The sequence below is a fragment of the Fulmarus glacialis genome, unplaced genomic scaffold (assembly GCF_000690835.1).
Source record: "Fulmarus glacialis isolate BGI_N327 unplaced genomic scaffold, ASM69083v1 scaffold32727, whole genome shotgun sequence".
NCBI lineage: Eukaryota > Metazoa > Chordata > Aves > Procellariiformes > Procellariidae > Fulmarus > Fulmarus glacialis.
The window spans coordinates 18,802-32,841 of record NW_009223126.1 but is presented as its reverse complement, the minus strand read 5'-3'; the positions used below and the strand labels follow the sequence as shown (position 1 = coordinate 32,841).

General features: G+C 37.8%; 1 protein-coding gene across 1 annotated transcript in view; it reads left to right on the top strand.

Annotated features, from left to right (window-relative positions):
* Window positions 1-2,642: 2,642 nt before the first annotated feature.
* VAPB (VAMP (vesicle-associated membrane protein)-associated protein B and C) overlaps window positions 2,643-14,040 on the top strand; it is a gene marked incomplete at its 5' end in the record, with an annotated part of 15,644 nt that continues 4,246 nt past the window's right edge. Inside the window, 3 exons of the mRNA XM_009581701.1 lie at window positions 2,643-2,795; window positions 10,623-10,726; window positions 12,994-13,074. Of these exons, the coding sequence (XP_009579996.1) occupies window positions 2,643-2,795; window positions 10,623-10,726; window positions 12,994-13,074 (338 nt within the window). The remainder of the gene's footprint in view (window positions 2,796-10,622; window positions 10,727-12,993; window positions 13,075-14,040) is intronic.

Below are 14,040 nucleotides of genomic sequence, written 5' to 3'. Positions count from 1 at the left end.
AACCTTACCTGCAGTGCACAAATCCAGATGTTAGAAAGCAAAGGTACAGTACAGTACAGAATTAGCTTGTGTTTATCCTGGGATCAGTTCCCCACATACCCCAAACTGCCCCAGAAATGTTTAAACTAGGCAATAGTAATCTAACAACAGGCTATCAAGGTTTCATTTCAGCCTGAGTTGGCAGTCCATGGGCTTTGCTCTGAAAAGGCAGGTCAGCCAAGCTGGTAATATTTCATTGCCATGCCCTAATTAGCCCCGAGTAATACTCTGTTGTCTATTTCTTTTTTTACGTGCTTCAAAGCACTTTAATCCTGCATTTGTCTGCTCTGTTTTGCTTTGCTACAGTATTTGAACAGCAGTGCCATAAGGAGCACGCCTGCGCACAAGTTGCGGAAAGCAGACATCAGCCTTCTACTACAGTTATGCTGGCTGATCTGTAAAACCTGTAATTTGGGGAAAATGTGTCTAAAGAAACTGCTTCAAGTTTAGCGGACAGAAAAGAAAAGGAAATGTCAAGCAGACAAGAAGAAATGAATTTGGTCTGCTGAAAGGTTTTGCTGCCAAATATTTTGGTATGATCTATGTTAGCAATAAGTAACTCCATTTGGAAATTATTTTACACACTGAATTGTTGTCGTATTACTATTACAAACAGCAGCTCTGTGCTGGGGCACACAAATCCCGTATGCATTCATGGATCAGCCAAGTAAAAACATGGTATTTCCCACAGGAAATCTATCCCAGCGTGCAGACTAGTAAAGCACTATTGAGGATGCAGCTGCACATGTAGGGCTTTGTACAGACGACCCTCCCTCTGTGCTGGAATAGCTCAAGCTGTAATTTTTTAGTAAAGGCACATCCTTAATGCTTAGGCATCAAGTAATTTCTTCTGGCATGTTAGACTTCTCCCAGTTAGAGCTATCTTGAAGATCTGCTACTGTCTTTACACACCTAAATGTTTGCTGCATTTTTCTGATAGTTTGGCTTGTTTAACTCATGGCTGCTTCTGCCCAGTTATTTTCCATTAGACTTAAAGTCTCTCTCTGCATGCAGAACACAGAGAAAACTTGACAGCTGTGTTTCATTGTCTTTCACATCTCAGTGTTTCACCAGGCACAGGTTTAGTGAAATATTTGTCATGGGATCTGAAAATTTTATTGCTTCAATTTTTTTGCTACCAGGTTGCATTGTAAATGCAAAGGTGGCTTGTTCAGAGTGCAGGCAGAAATGGTGCTACATTGTTGTCTGGTTGGGTTTTTCTTCTGTGTGTAATTGTTTTGGGTTTTTTTCCCCTTCTAATTACTTAAAACAAATTGGATCAAGGATAAAGGTTGCGGGAATCTGACACTTTTACAGCTGTATTAAATGTCATCTTAGGAGACAAATTTGTGTGATAAATTTGTAGAAAAGGAAGCAAACTTAAATTATTTTAAGCCAACCATGCTGCAGGAGGAGGATGATGGAATGTTGCCTGCTAGTATTTTTATTATTATCATCATCATCATTCACTCTTCTTAAATTTTAGGGCTGTCATTTCTGCAAGGAAATGTTCAATGCTTTTTCTGACCAAATTGCTTTTGCTCCTGAGGATAGGTGAAGATATTTTATTCAGGCACCAAATTAATTACTTTTATGCAGAAGACAGTTGATCAAAGTGTGGTTATATTTCTTTTAATTTTACTTCTTTATCATCTGAGCAAGCACTGCAGTCTTGCTGTCCTGTCAAAACCTGTCTGATTTATCAGTGTCTTGTAGAAAATCAGTAACTAGCCTTTCCTCTAACCTAAGGGATTTGGGCAGTTTCAACTAGGTAGTGAGCCTGTGAGAAATTGATTTGCCTGCACTTGGTGTTGCAGAATTTGACAATGGTTTGATTCTGGTTTTGCTAATATAGAAATCTTTGCCACTGCTCTCAGCATCCAAGAATCTACCTATTTCCACATGGTTATTTCCTGTCTTGGATGAGGTAGGCTGTTTTATGAAGATTGCTTCTGGTTTATCATTTCTGGTAGCCAAGAGAATTATTTTTAAAAGAAAAAAAGAAAAAAAAAAGACTTCGTAGGAAAAGGGGATGCACCCTGAATGCTTATCTTGCTGGTTATGGTACGGCATTTCTGAATACCTGGTGGAATCCTGCTTCTGTGGAGGTACAGCTTGCATATGCAGATGAATCTGTAGTAGCCACTTTGTTATCGTTACCTTTCTAGTTAACGTACTGTACTGTACTCCCCTAGTTATCGTCTATAACATAGGTATATATGGTATCTCTCTGAAAGCCTGGGTTTACTGGGATTTAGTAGTTAGAATGGAGTAACTGTGATACAGCAGAGAATTTGGCATCACTTGAATGCCATGTTGTTGTGTTGGCACCACGTATAAATAATTTCCCCCTTTTTGTTTTGCTATTGGTGATCAACTTCAGCTGTTGTGCTGTGAGTGTTGGAGCATGCTGCACATCAGAATGCTCAGAGGCCTCACTGCATCCTTAGCTTTGTGTGCACAGTAATCTATACGTTCCATAGATGAAAATTGAACATCTAATTACTTTATAAGATTTGTGAACAGAGATTTAGAGCCTGCTTAGCCTCTGCTTGAAAGTACTTTCTGTGTGATTTCAAGTCTGCTTTTGCTCTCCTCCTCAGGTCCTTTCACAGATGTCGTCACTACAAACCTGAAACTCGGCAATCCTACAGACAGAAATGTGTGCTTCAAAGTTAAGACCACAGCACCACGTAGATACTGTGTAAGGCCTAACAGTGGAATTATTGATGCAGGAACATCAATTAATGTTTCTGGTAAGTCATTCAAGCAGTTTTTTGGTGATTGAAAATAGCTTCTTCTAATCAATTATTTCTCGGAACGCTTTGCAGTCTGAAAGTATTTTGTTGAATGTTTGTAAAAGCAAGAGGTTGTGATTTCATGGAGAGGCAGCCATTTCATATATCTTTACTTCCCTTATTCCTGGTCTTGCAGTAATAGATTTGTTTTTACGTCTTGTTTGGGGAGGTGGGGGAGAAATACATAAATGATCTATACAGTTTAATAACAGTCTTAGCCAGCCTATCCAAATCAGCCCTGCCCTCCCTGTGGGATTATTTTTGTACGGTTAGTTTTTTGCCAGCTTAACTTCCTGAACCAGCTCACTACAGGGTCAAACAAGTGCTTGGACGGGCACGTCAAGGTAAGAATAAAACTGGACTGCAGCCACACCGGTTTAGACTGATGTAGGCTGTTGCCAAACTACCTAATATAACCAATAATGAAAACATTTACTTTCAAGCCATGCTTGTTTTGTGTTCCTTGAAGATGCAATATGCTGTGGTGTTAGAAATGTCAAGTGACTAAATCTTTGCTGTTCCGAAGGAAAAGTTAGTGATTTTCTATAATGAGTCAGTAGCTCTTGACTTGCCTAAGTTTGGTAATGGAAAAGCAAAGAAGTGGCTTACTTTGAAAGTTGAGTATTTCCCATAAACAGAATGTCTGTATATTATTAACTTGCTGATGATACATGCTTGAAAGCAATGTATTTTCTCAATGACTTCTCCGATCCGTGTTTTTAATAAAGAGTTCTATCAAAGCATGTAGTAGTGGCGTACTGCATGAATAAAGTCTGACTTTTTAGCTAAGAAAATTAGTTCTATAAACATGCAGATTTGTTTTACTATTTTTAATGGATTTTAATACTGGCATTGAAAAATTACTTACTCATAGGTTATACAATTTGCTGTTAGTCTCTTACCAAACTTTTCTAGCCTGGAATAAAAAATTTTAGGAGTTAAAACTACTGCTTTTTACTTGAAAAAAAATCAAAATGTAAAAGTCAAGACTTCAGTTTTTTACTTAATAAAATGTAAAATATTTAAACACCTCACCCTTGGAGAGTTGCTTCAACAAAAGAAAAATTGATCCCAAAAATACTTTGCACTGTAACATTAAGAGACGCTAATCCTGTAAGTCATCTTGTGCATGCCTACATTTGCGGACTCATTGATCTGTTGTCTTTGGAATTTCTATTGTGTCAAATTGAGCATGCATATGATTGCAGAATTGTGCCTCTCTTGAAGTTGATCTCTGGGGAATGTCACAGTGAGGAGATAACCGGTGCAATGTGGTAGCTACAGGTGGAGCAGGCAAAGCACTTCTGGAGGCGGCTAGCACGTATCCAGTAAGCTCTGAAATAACTAGTATTTGAATGAAAAAGCTCTCTAGAGAGAAACTGAGATTTTTAAAACCTGGGACAATTCCCAAGTAAAGCTGTCACCTATACTAGCTGCAGGCAAGCATTAAATATTAAATGCATAGAAATCAATGAAGTGGTAATGAAAATTAGCATGGTTTCTAGCTACAAATTATCTTCATGCTATAAAGATGCAGATTCTTTTCATCTTCCAGATGAACTTTCAAAATTAAAAGCCTGCTTTCTTTGCTGGCACATACCATGCTTTTTAAAATGTAGTCTTGATCTCAACATTGAGTTTTTTCTTAAACTTCTGCTTACAATGACCCTTCGCTGTACCTTGAGCAGAATATAGTATAGGCGAGTGTTGTATGAACCATTTTATGTTATGCTGTCAGCATGCTTACATCTTACTTGCTTTTCCAGCCCGACTCTTCCCAGCGGCATACCAGATAGAATATGGATCTAGTCCAAGACTTGACTTAAAGTATCCTATTATGAGAGGTTGCTGTGCTAACCCTAAGCTATGCTTTGCTCTTGCGTACATAACTTTGAAAAATTTCCCTTTTGTGATAACTTTATTTGTAGTGATTTATGATTCAGTTACTTTTGCAAATGGCTATGGTATATTTAATCACAAGCTCACATTTGTGTTCTACATATTTTCATGCTGATAATAACTTAGTAATAATAAATAATGATCCTAAATTGCCAGGCCTTACATTAACATTGTATTTTAAAAGTAATACGCATTCATTGCTCTTTAGGTAATATATTAAGGTAAATTTGTAGGTAGATGTGTTACAGAATTCTGGTGTTATAAATATTAATTCTTTTTTTCCTAAGGCATTCTAAACTGAAGCTGTCTTTATCATGTGCTGTGGTTGAATTTCTCTTTAATAAAGCTGTATATATTTCACTCCTGGTAGCTCCTTTAAACCATGCATGAGACCTGATTTTGGACTTGAAGATGGCAGTGTCTTTGGTTCTGATTAGCAGAAGGCATCTTTTGGATAGAGTGGATCAAAGTTAACTTACAGAACAGAATTGTTTTCGAATTCACAGGAAGGGGAGATGTGTTTAACCTTTGCTTTGGAGTAATGTTGCTAAGAACAGAAGGCTGATTTTGGAGTTAATGAAGTGAAAAATAAATAGAATTTGTTTCTTTGACTCTGAATCAGTTATTTTTCAGTCATGTAATTCAAGTCTTGCACAGGGCATAAAAATAGGGCTTGAATTCCTCCAAACCTAGTGAAAATACTACTGATGAGAAATTATTAGAATATAGTTAATTCAGTAATAACTTCCAGACACTTAAACTAATTGGGCTGTATTTACTATAGCAGTCTGTCCTCTTGAGAGTTGCTGACTGGCTTTAACACAGCCGCTTGGTTGCACTGCATTGGTACTGCACCTTGTCTCTCCAGAAAATCAGAGCCGAAGTATAGTGGCATGAAGCTCTGGAACAATTTATAAGTTCCTCAGAATTTTACTGACTGAAGCTGAGTTTGGGGCAGCTTTACCTTCCTTGGGCTGTACTAACCAGATGCCTCTCTTAAACTGCTGTGAAACTGTCTGTACTATTTTGATGTAAGTGTATGAGAACATGTTCTGCCCTGAGATAGAGGCAGCAATCGGAACATTATTCCACTTCATTTCGTACAAATATGATGGCTCATTTAAAACATATAAAATGCTAGAAGAGTAAAGCTTGCTTTATTCTAGTGGAGTGTCAAATACTGGCTTCTTATGCCATATCACAGCTAAATATGTGCATTTAAGGCCCTGTCAGCATGCGCGGCTTGCTGCGATGTGAGGTTTGTAGCCTGTGTTTTCACCTGTTACATAATGGCATGTAATTTTAACAGCTGAGTTTATGTAACTGTTGGGAAGTGTATGTGTGCGCTGTCATCTGATTTCATTGCATTTGGTCTGAAATACTTTGAAAAGAAGGGTGTTTGCACACATTCTGTTTTTGTTTAACATGTCTTATTTCAACAAAGATATCTGATTTTGTGGCTTCCGAGAGGCTGAAATCTAAATAAAAGGCATGAATGGATTACAAAGGAAAAGTGAAAAAAATATAAGAGATGCTGATGAGTCTGCAGAAAGGTGTATAATGGGGGGAGAGAGGAAGTAGTGATGGTACCATCTGTGCACAGTGTCCCGCTGAAGAGAACAGTCTGAACATGCTTCCTAAAAGTGGGGAGAAGCTGACGTTATCCTTAGGCTGCTGTCAAATATCCTTGGGGGGGATTTTTAGTCTTTTGTAAACTTGCCTGACGTTGAAAACGCATTGCCTTCAGGAGGGTGCTTCTGCAGCTGCTGTTCTCTTTGCTCGCAGTGGGTCTGACCCTTTTGCTAAGACACCGGTCATGTCCCATCCGCTGCTGCAGCCCCCGGCTCTGCCGAGGCAGCCTCACTGCTGCACGCTGTTCCCCCGGGCATCCCAGGACTATGTAGCGACTGCCAAGTTTTGGGTTGGTTTTGTCCGCTTGCTTTAGAAGAATCTATTTCGATCCTCACAGATTCAACATTTTTTAGTATTATTGAAGTATTTACAGAAAGAACTATGTAAACATGGAACAAATGTGAAGTGGTGCAGTGGATTCTGCCTGTTTCTGGGGATGCGAGTGTCCTTTGCTCACCTCTAGCAGAGCTGATCAAATTGCACAATGATCTTGAGGCTTGCCCCTATATCTGGTTGGGGTATTTTATGTAAAGGTGACATAAGTGTGGTAGATTTGATCTATCCAGACCATAAAGAATTTCATGCAGTGCCATTTGGGAAAATTATCAATAAAACTAGAAGAAAAATAGATTCACAGACTATTGAATGGGCTACTTACAGAGTAAACAGTGATGTGGTAGATGGAAATGTAATAGCAGGAAGTTACTAGTGACGTTTCTTGAGAATGATTCTTGGTACTAATCTTGCTTAATGCTTTTGTAAGCAATTCTGGCACAAAAAGAGTACACAAAAAACCGTGATGATGATGTAAAGTTGAGAGGCTGAAGATATGCAGCAGAACTGGGTGTCCTTGAAGGCTACAGTAAGAGAAACAGAGGATGAGTTTCATCAGAAAAACTGCAGAGTCACGTACTTGGAGAATAAAATACTCCTGCTATAATCACAAGCTTGTTAAAGGAAGGGGGCTGGATAGGGTGACCAAGATGCTGACATAATGTGGCTGTGAATAAGGCAGATGTAGTATGTGCAAGCAGGCTGAATAATGGAAGAGATAAGAGGGTATAAATGCTATTGTCCAAGGCACTAGTAAAATTTCCTGGATGTGTAATTAGAGTAGCTCATATAGAGGAGTTCAAGCCAGAACAGGTGCAGAGAATGAATGGGGAGCCTGGTCCAGAGAGGACCCACCGAGTCTGGCTTGTTTATTTCACCAGAAGGCCAAGAGTTACTGTGATTGATGTCTTGGAGTGGATCAGAAATAAATGGCTCTTCCCCTTCTTTGATATTTAAGCATAAGGGCAGTATTGGTCCAGGACCAAGTAAACAGGCCATTAATAAATTTAGATGGAAACTAGAGGAAGGTTGCTGACTAGCTGAGCAAGGAAGACTTTTCTGTTCCTTCTGCTCTTGGAAGGGAGTGCTAGATCCTAGCAGGCATTAGGGGTAGAGTTTTGCTTCCTTCTATGTTCCTTGCTTCAAATTTCCTCTGTTCCTTGAGAAAGCAGGTTTACTCTAGGAAAACCAGAAGAGTTTAATGCTTCTGAAATTGTTATTAACTTCGCCAAGAAACTGTTCTAGGACAAGGAAGGAGCATATTAGGTGGTCACCGCCTCTCCTTCGCTATCTACAGAGGGCCTGGCGTAAAATATGGGGGGTATAGCAGGAACGTGTGAGAAAACTGGTATCCATTTCTTTGGAAATGCTTCAGAACAGGATGTACATAAGGTCAGTCCTTCGTGTTTGAATATTGAGAGAGACAAGTGGGCTAACAAATGTAAATTGCGTTACTCCTCATTCCATCGATCTCTCAATGACTTTGCAGTTTTTGCTTGTGGTAGGATACTTCTGGTGCTTTAGCTGTAGGGTGATCAGTTTAGAAAGTGGTTGAAATACGTATTTCTGCCTAATGGATGCTGGTGCTAGTAAACTTGAAGATCATGTTAATAATTTTGTTTCTTAGAACTCTGGGTTCTGATGAAAGCTGGTCAGAAACTTTTGACTGGATGAGATGAGTGATTTGATAAGGCATTTTGTAGGAGCATATGCTTTTCACATAGTTCTTGCATAAGGTATGGAATTTCCAGTAAAAACAAAGGAGCCACATTCACAGTAGCAAATTCTCCAGCAATTAGGGCAGTTACATGGAACTGATCTTTCACAGAAACCCCCGATAGTATGCAAATAAATGTTGAAATGGTTTGGTTTCCTCTTGAACAAAGTACGTATTTTTGAGCTTCCCATCTGGTTTAAAAGACATTTGCTGAATAATTTGTGTCAATGTGGCTTTCATGTATTGATCTAAAAATACAACTGCTAACAACGTTTGTACTGTCAAGCCCTCTCTACTGCTTGCTCTTATGATTCAGTGAATGGAATTCAGAGCAGCGATTGTTTGGCATTCGAGAGTGGCTTCAGCACTATCAGTTGGGAAATAATGATTTTCAAATGAGCTTATAGTTGCACTCTGCAAAGCAAACTGATAAAACTGCAGATCTGGAGAAGTTCCATAAACAGTGGATAGTTTTGACTACCCAGTGGATCTTAAACGTTATGTAGATTTGAAATAAGTTAGGTGTATACTACAGGGGAGAAAAAATTATGCTGCTGCTTTTCAGTGATGTATCATGCAATGTTGAAATATATGTGCTTTCACAGTGCAGTCACTTCTGTTTGGGAAAAATAGTTTAAAAAAGTAGCCTGTTAATTTGCAGACATTTATTTTGGACTAGTATTTGATTACTGCAACGTGAGTTAAAAATGTATAATAATTTTTAAAGCACCTCATCTGAGAGAATTTGCTGTCTTCCTTCTCTTGCGGCTTTAAAAGGCATGTGGTTGTTGATAGCCACAGATTGTGAGGATAATAAATAGCTGTTAACATATTCTGCTCATTGAAGGAGGCAAATTGGTTTGACTTGCCTTCATTTGCAATAAATGGGATCTTTGGATATCGCTTTTATACGACAAACCCCTGCAATTAGTGCATATGAAATTGGACACGTAACGTTAATAGCACTAGTACTTGAAAGTAATTCTAATTCTTGAACTGCTTCTGAGTGATTGAGTTGAGGGACGGAAGTAGCCTCATGGGTCATAAAATGAGAATTTTTAAACCTTACACCATCTTTTAAGTTAGTAGTAATTGCAGTATATGCAAGCTTCATTTTAAATTTGAGGGCGTGGTATCTTTTTGCAATATCTAATAACATGTTTGTGTAAACTGTTTTGCTTATTTTCACGTGTGTTCTGTCTCATGTTGAAGCCAAACCCGTGTTTGTTAATGTCACAGTAGCTGAATATCCAAGTGTCATTTGCAAAATGTAGGGGTTCTAAGTGACCACTGTGATTAAAGAATATTCCATGTAAATGAAATAGATAACTCTCCCTCTTCAAGTTACTTTAACACGTTAGTTCTTTACCCAAAAAGAAAAGACATGGAAATTCCTAATATTAAATTAAAAGAAAAAAAAAATTTAAGCGCACATCCCCCCCAAACCTGCTGTTCCTGGCTCTCTACCCCCTGAACACAATCATTTTCTGCATAAGTAAATTCTGGAATGTTTGTGATTTTTTGAATGGAGAGAAATAAGTTTCTTGTATACCTTTTAGAGGTGAAGTTTATATAGCATTTAGCCATAAACTTCCAGCTATAAATTGGTAACAAACTTTCAGCAACTTATTTTTGGAAGAGAAATGCTTGTACTTGATAAAACAAATACCATGAGACTCTCAAACTTAGTAGAGGAAATTTCCATTCTGAGACTTGAACCTCAAGGTTTAAAATGTTTGACTTCGCCTCTGTAGCTTTTCTCAGGAACCATCAGCAATACTGTGTGTACAAATAATCGAAATGCCAGCTTGTTACTTCTGCCCCAAGATGGAGGAAGAAAAAAAGATGCTTTCTTTGAGAATTTTTCCCTCTGTCAGAAAAGATACGTAAATTATCCTATTTACTATAAACTACTATTGTTACCTTGCCATGGTTGTGTACAGAATATTGTACAGTGATCAGCATTTCCAAAAATCTCAAACAAAAATCTAGACAGACTGAAGAAGTCTGTTTCTCTTATCTGCTTTTAAAATTTTGTTTTAAAGTGAGGTTCCTGATCTCAGCTGCTGCTTTGGTCGTAATGGACATACAACTTGAAACCATTTTAATGTTTGTATTTCTCAGAACTGGTTAACTATATCATCAGTGCATGACTATGTATCAGAGCAATGTTAACATAATGTGTTTTGGGGTTTTTCTTGCAGTGATGCTACAGCCTTTTGACTATGACCCTAATGAGAAAAGTAAACACAAGTTTATGGTTCAGTCTATGTTTGCTCCAGCTGATACTTCAGATATGGAAGCAGTAGTAAGTATTGAAACTGATTAAAATGGATTTCTTTCTGATCACATAATTTTATAAGACCTTTTACTGTGTTGCTTAAGGGCTGTTGTCAAACCACACTGGAATGATCTTTGAAAGCTTTGCCAGATTTCCATCTCTGTGCGTGGCAAGGTGTTTTCTGTTTATTTCGAGCCCCAGGAATCTTGCACTAAAAGACACAGTTGTTGTCTGTGGTTGCTTCTTTAGGACGCTGCTGTCAGTAATGGGATACCAAGCCTTGAAACAGATGTTAAGTAGTTGTAATTTTTTTCAATATATCATTTTTTAGAAAGGACAGAATATAAGTCTGTGGCATCTTTTATATTTCATGCCTCCACTCTCAGTCTTGAGTCTTGCCTTGAGCAGCTCCTTTTCCCAGCAAGAACCAGGAGGATGATTTACAAGTACTGTATTTTTCTTTATCCCTACCTCTGTCTGTGGTGGCTCAGGTAAATGAAAGGCCCTTATAGATTGTGTCCTGTGGATTACAAATAAGAGTAACAGAAGCATGTAGGTGCTGAAGCAAAGAAGGACAAAGACTTAGAAATAAGATGTCAGGCTACATTAAGACAACTTGGAAAGGAGCAAACCAGTATGTCAGCTGGCGGCTTTCCTGTAACAGCAAGATTTGCTACTGCAAGAAGGCACAAGGAAGCTTTCTCTAGTCTAGGTTTTGTTAGCTTGAGGTAATACTCAGTAGCTACTGGGGACACAAAAAAGAAAAAAGGCCATTACTCTAAAGTGTGGGGCTTGTGTGTGTTTGTATGTATGCGTATTACTTAAAAACAAAAAAGCCAACCCCAAAAAACCTAGAGTACATATCATGGCTTTTTTACAGTAGTCTTCACAATACACATCATCTTCTGAATAGCTTTTTAAAGCTGTGGCACTCTGCAGGGTTAAGAATTTCCCTTCTGAAGGAGATTTATGGAACTATGTTTGTTTAATGGCCTCAAAATAAAATCCAGTGAGAGAAACAGCAATAGTAATAAAATGTCTGCATCACTAGAAAGATAAGCCAGTCTGCCTTTGTTTCTAACTCTTTAATTTTTATGAGTTACTTTATACCATGAAAAATATTATTCTGCTAGCAAAGAATGTTTTTTAGGACCTAGATGGCCCTTTCAGTTTTCCAGAGCTCTCCAGACCAACATGATTTCTTTTCCTATAACACTTGATCAGTTCTCAGTTTTGTTACCACTCTCCAAATCTCTTCCTATTCTGGATAAACAGGTGAGACAAATTACTGGAGTACTATAAAGCTTTCAACACTTCACAGGCAGCCAACGAGCTTGAAATAGAATTCTGACTTTAGCCGCAGAAGAGTACGATTCAACTATTTAGGATGAGTCAAATACTTCTTTAGGTTGTACAGGGGTTAGCCGTAATTTGACACCTACTTGAGATATGCTGAGCAATACCATGCTGCCAGAAGTACAGTCAAAGTGAAGAGAAGCATGTGAGAACTCCAGGATGTAAATATGGACACTTCTTGCTGTATATCACTACCATGAATCAGACCTTTTCAGTTCAGGGTTACAGCTGATACTGAGCAAAGATTTATAACTGTTAATCCCTATTAAAAATATTGGAAGGAAACTTTTTTATGGTAGACTCCCTAGTTGGAGGGGAGAGAAGGATGAGAGGGGAAGCTATCCCTTTCTATATGTAGCACATCTGTTGCTGTTTAGACATTGATGCTGAAAAATAAGGAGGTGGAAAACAAGGAGGGGGAAGAACAGTCCTGTAGTTCATGCCAGTCAGGAAGAAAACCTCATGTGAAATTTGAAAAGCTTGAATAGGAACTCTGCTGAACAAAGACTTCAGCACGAACATTGTTACAGATTTGGGTTTTTGTTATCTTTCCCTTCCTTTGAATGCACCCCTCCTCTTTTTTTTTTTTTTTTTTTTTTTTTTTTTTGTTTTTTTTTTTTTTTTTTTTTTTTAATCAGGACCATAGCTCCCCCTATCTGTGCTGATTACTCTTACACAATTCCCAGTTCTCTCATAAATTAACTGTGTAAGTTTCAGACTATTTAGAATTATTTCCTTCACAGTATCTGGTCTTTCTTTACGATACCACTCAGTTACATATTTGGTTTCATTTTTCATTATGTATGTGGTTAATGGTAACATGATAAACACTTGTGAGGTTTTTCCTGAGTGAGATGATGTGATTTGTTTACATAACACACTGCATTTTCCATATGCCTTGTTACGTTTAATATTAAATCAATACTAAATTATTCCAGTGGAAAGAAGCAAAACCAGAAGAACTCATGGATTCGAAACTTAGGTGTGTGTTTGAGCTACCAGCAGAAAATGATAAGCCTGTGAGTATTTTCAGATGCATATTGAGTGTTTTAACTTAATACCACAGTAAATCATGTAAAATGGCATGTTTATACAGACAGCTATGTAAGCAAAAGACAGAACCCTCTGTTTCACTGCCGGGATGGCATCACCCTTTGAAAACACAATATAAACTATTTAAAATCTTCGTGATGCTTAATGTAACTAGCAGCTAATTTGAACAATATAAGTGCAACACAAGCACAAAGAAATCTTTGAGTTGATCTGTTTTCATTTAGTGAAAGATCACAGGATAAAGAATATTTCAGAGAAATTTGAGAGATGCTGATTGATGGTTATAAACCTCAGAGTTTATACTGAAGCAGTTATAACCGTCAGCAATACAAATTTGCCTGTCCAACATTGCCCTTTGCTTCCTTGATACAACACGGATTTTAGCAAGTAAATTGGTAGAAAGCTAGTAAGGAAGACACAAATGCAGTTAAGGATTATATTGTAATTAGCAGCTATAATATTGTAGGATCCTTTTTTGTTAGGGTAATGAACACATGAATTTCTAATGGAGGTGTGTAGTGTCAAATGTAGAACTGATAATGGATTGAATAAACTGAAAAACGTTTCCTAGTATGCAGGTACTGAAGGCATGATTGTTCTACCCTGCACTGGACAGCTTGTAATTACGATTATGTATTGTCATAATGGCGCTATTGTAGTCTCACTATGTCTGACCTACCTGCTTCAGACAACAAACATTTGCTCTAAAAGTAGGTGCTTTTGTTTTAGACCAGGGTACTTTCTGTGTTTCCAGTTTAGATTTGTGATGAGAGGAAGGAAAAACTCTGAATTAAATGAAACTTAACAGCTATTCTGTTTAGTCATAATTTTTTCAATAATCCCTAAAATTCAGTAGGGCAAAACAAAGCACAAGTAGTAACAAGATCCTATTACTTTATTTGTATAAATAAAATCTTCATGTTAAGACTTTA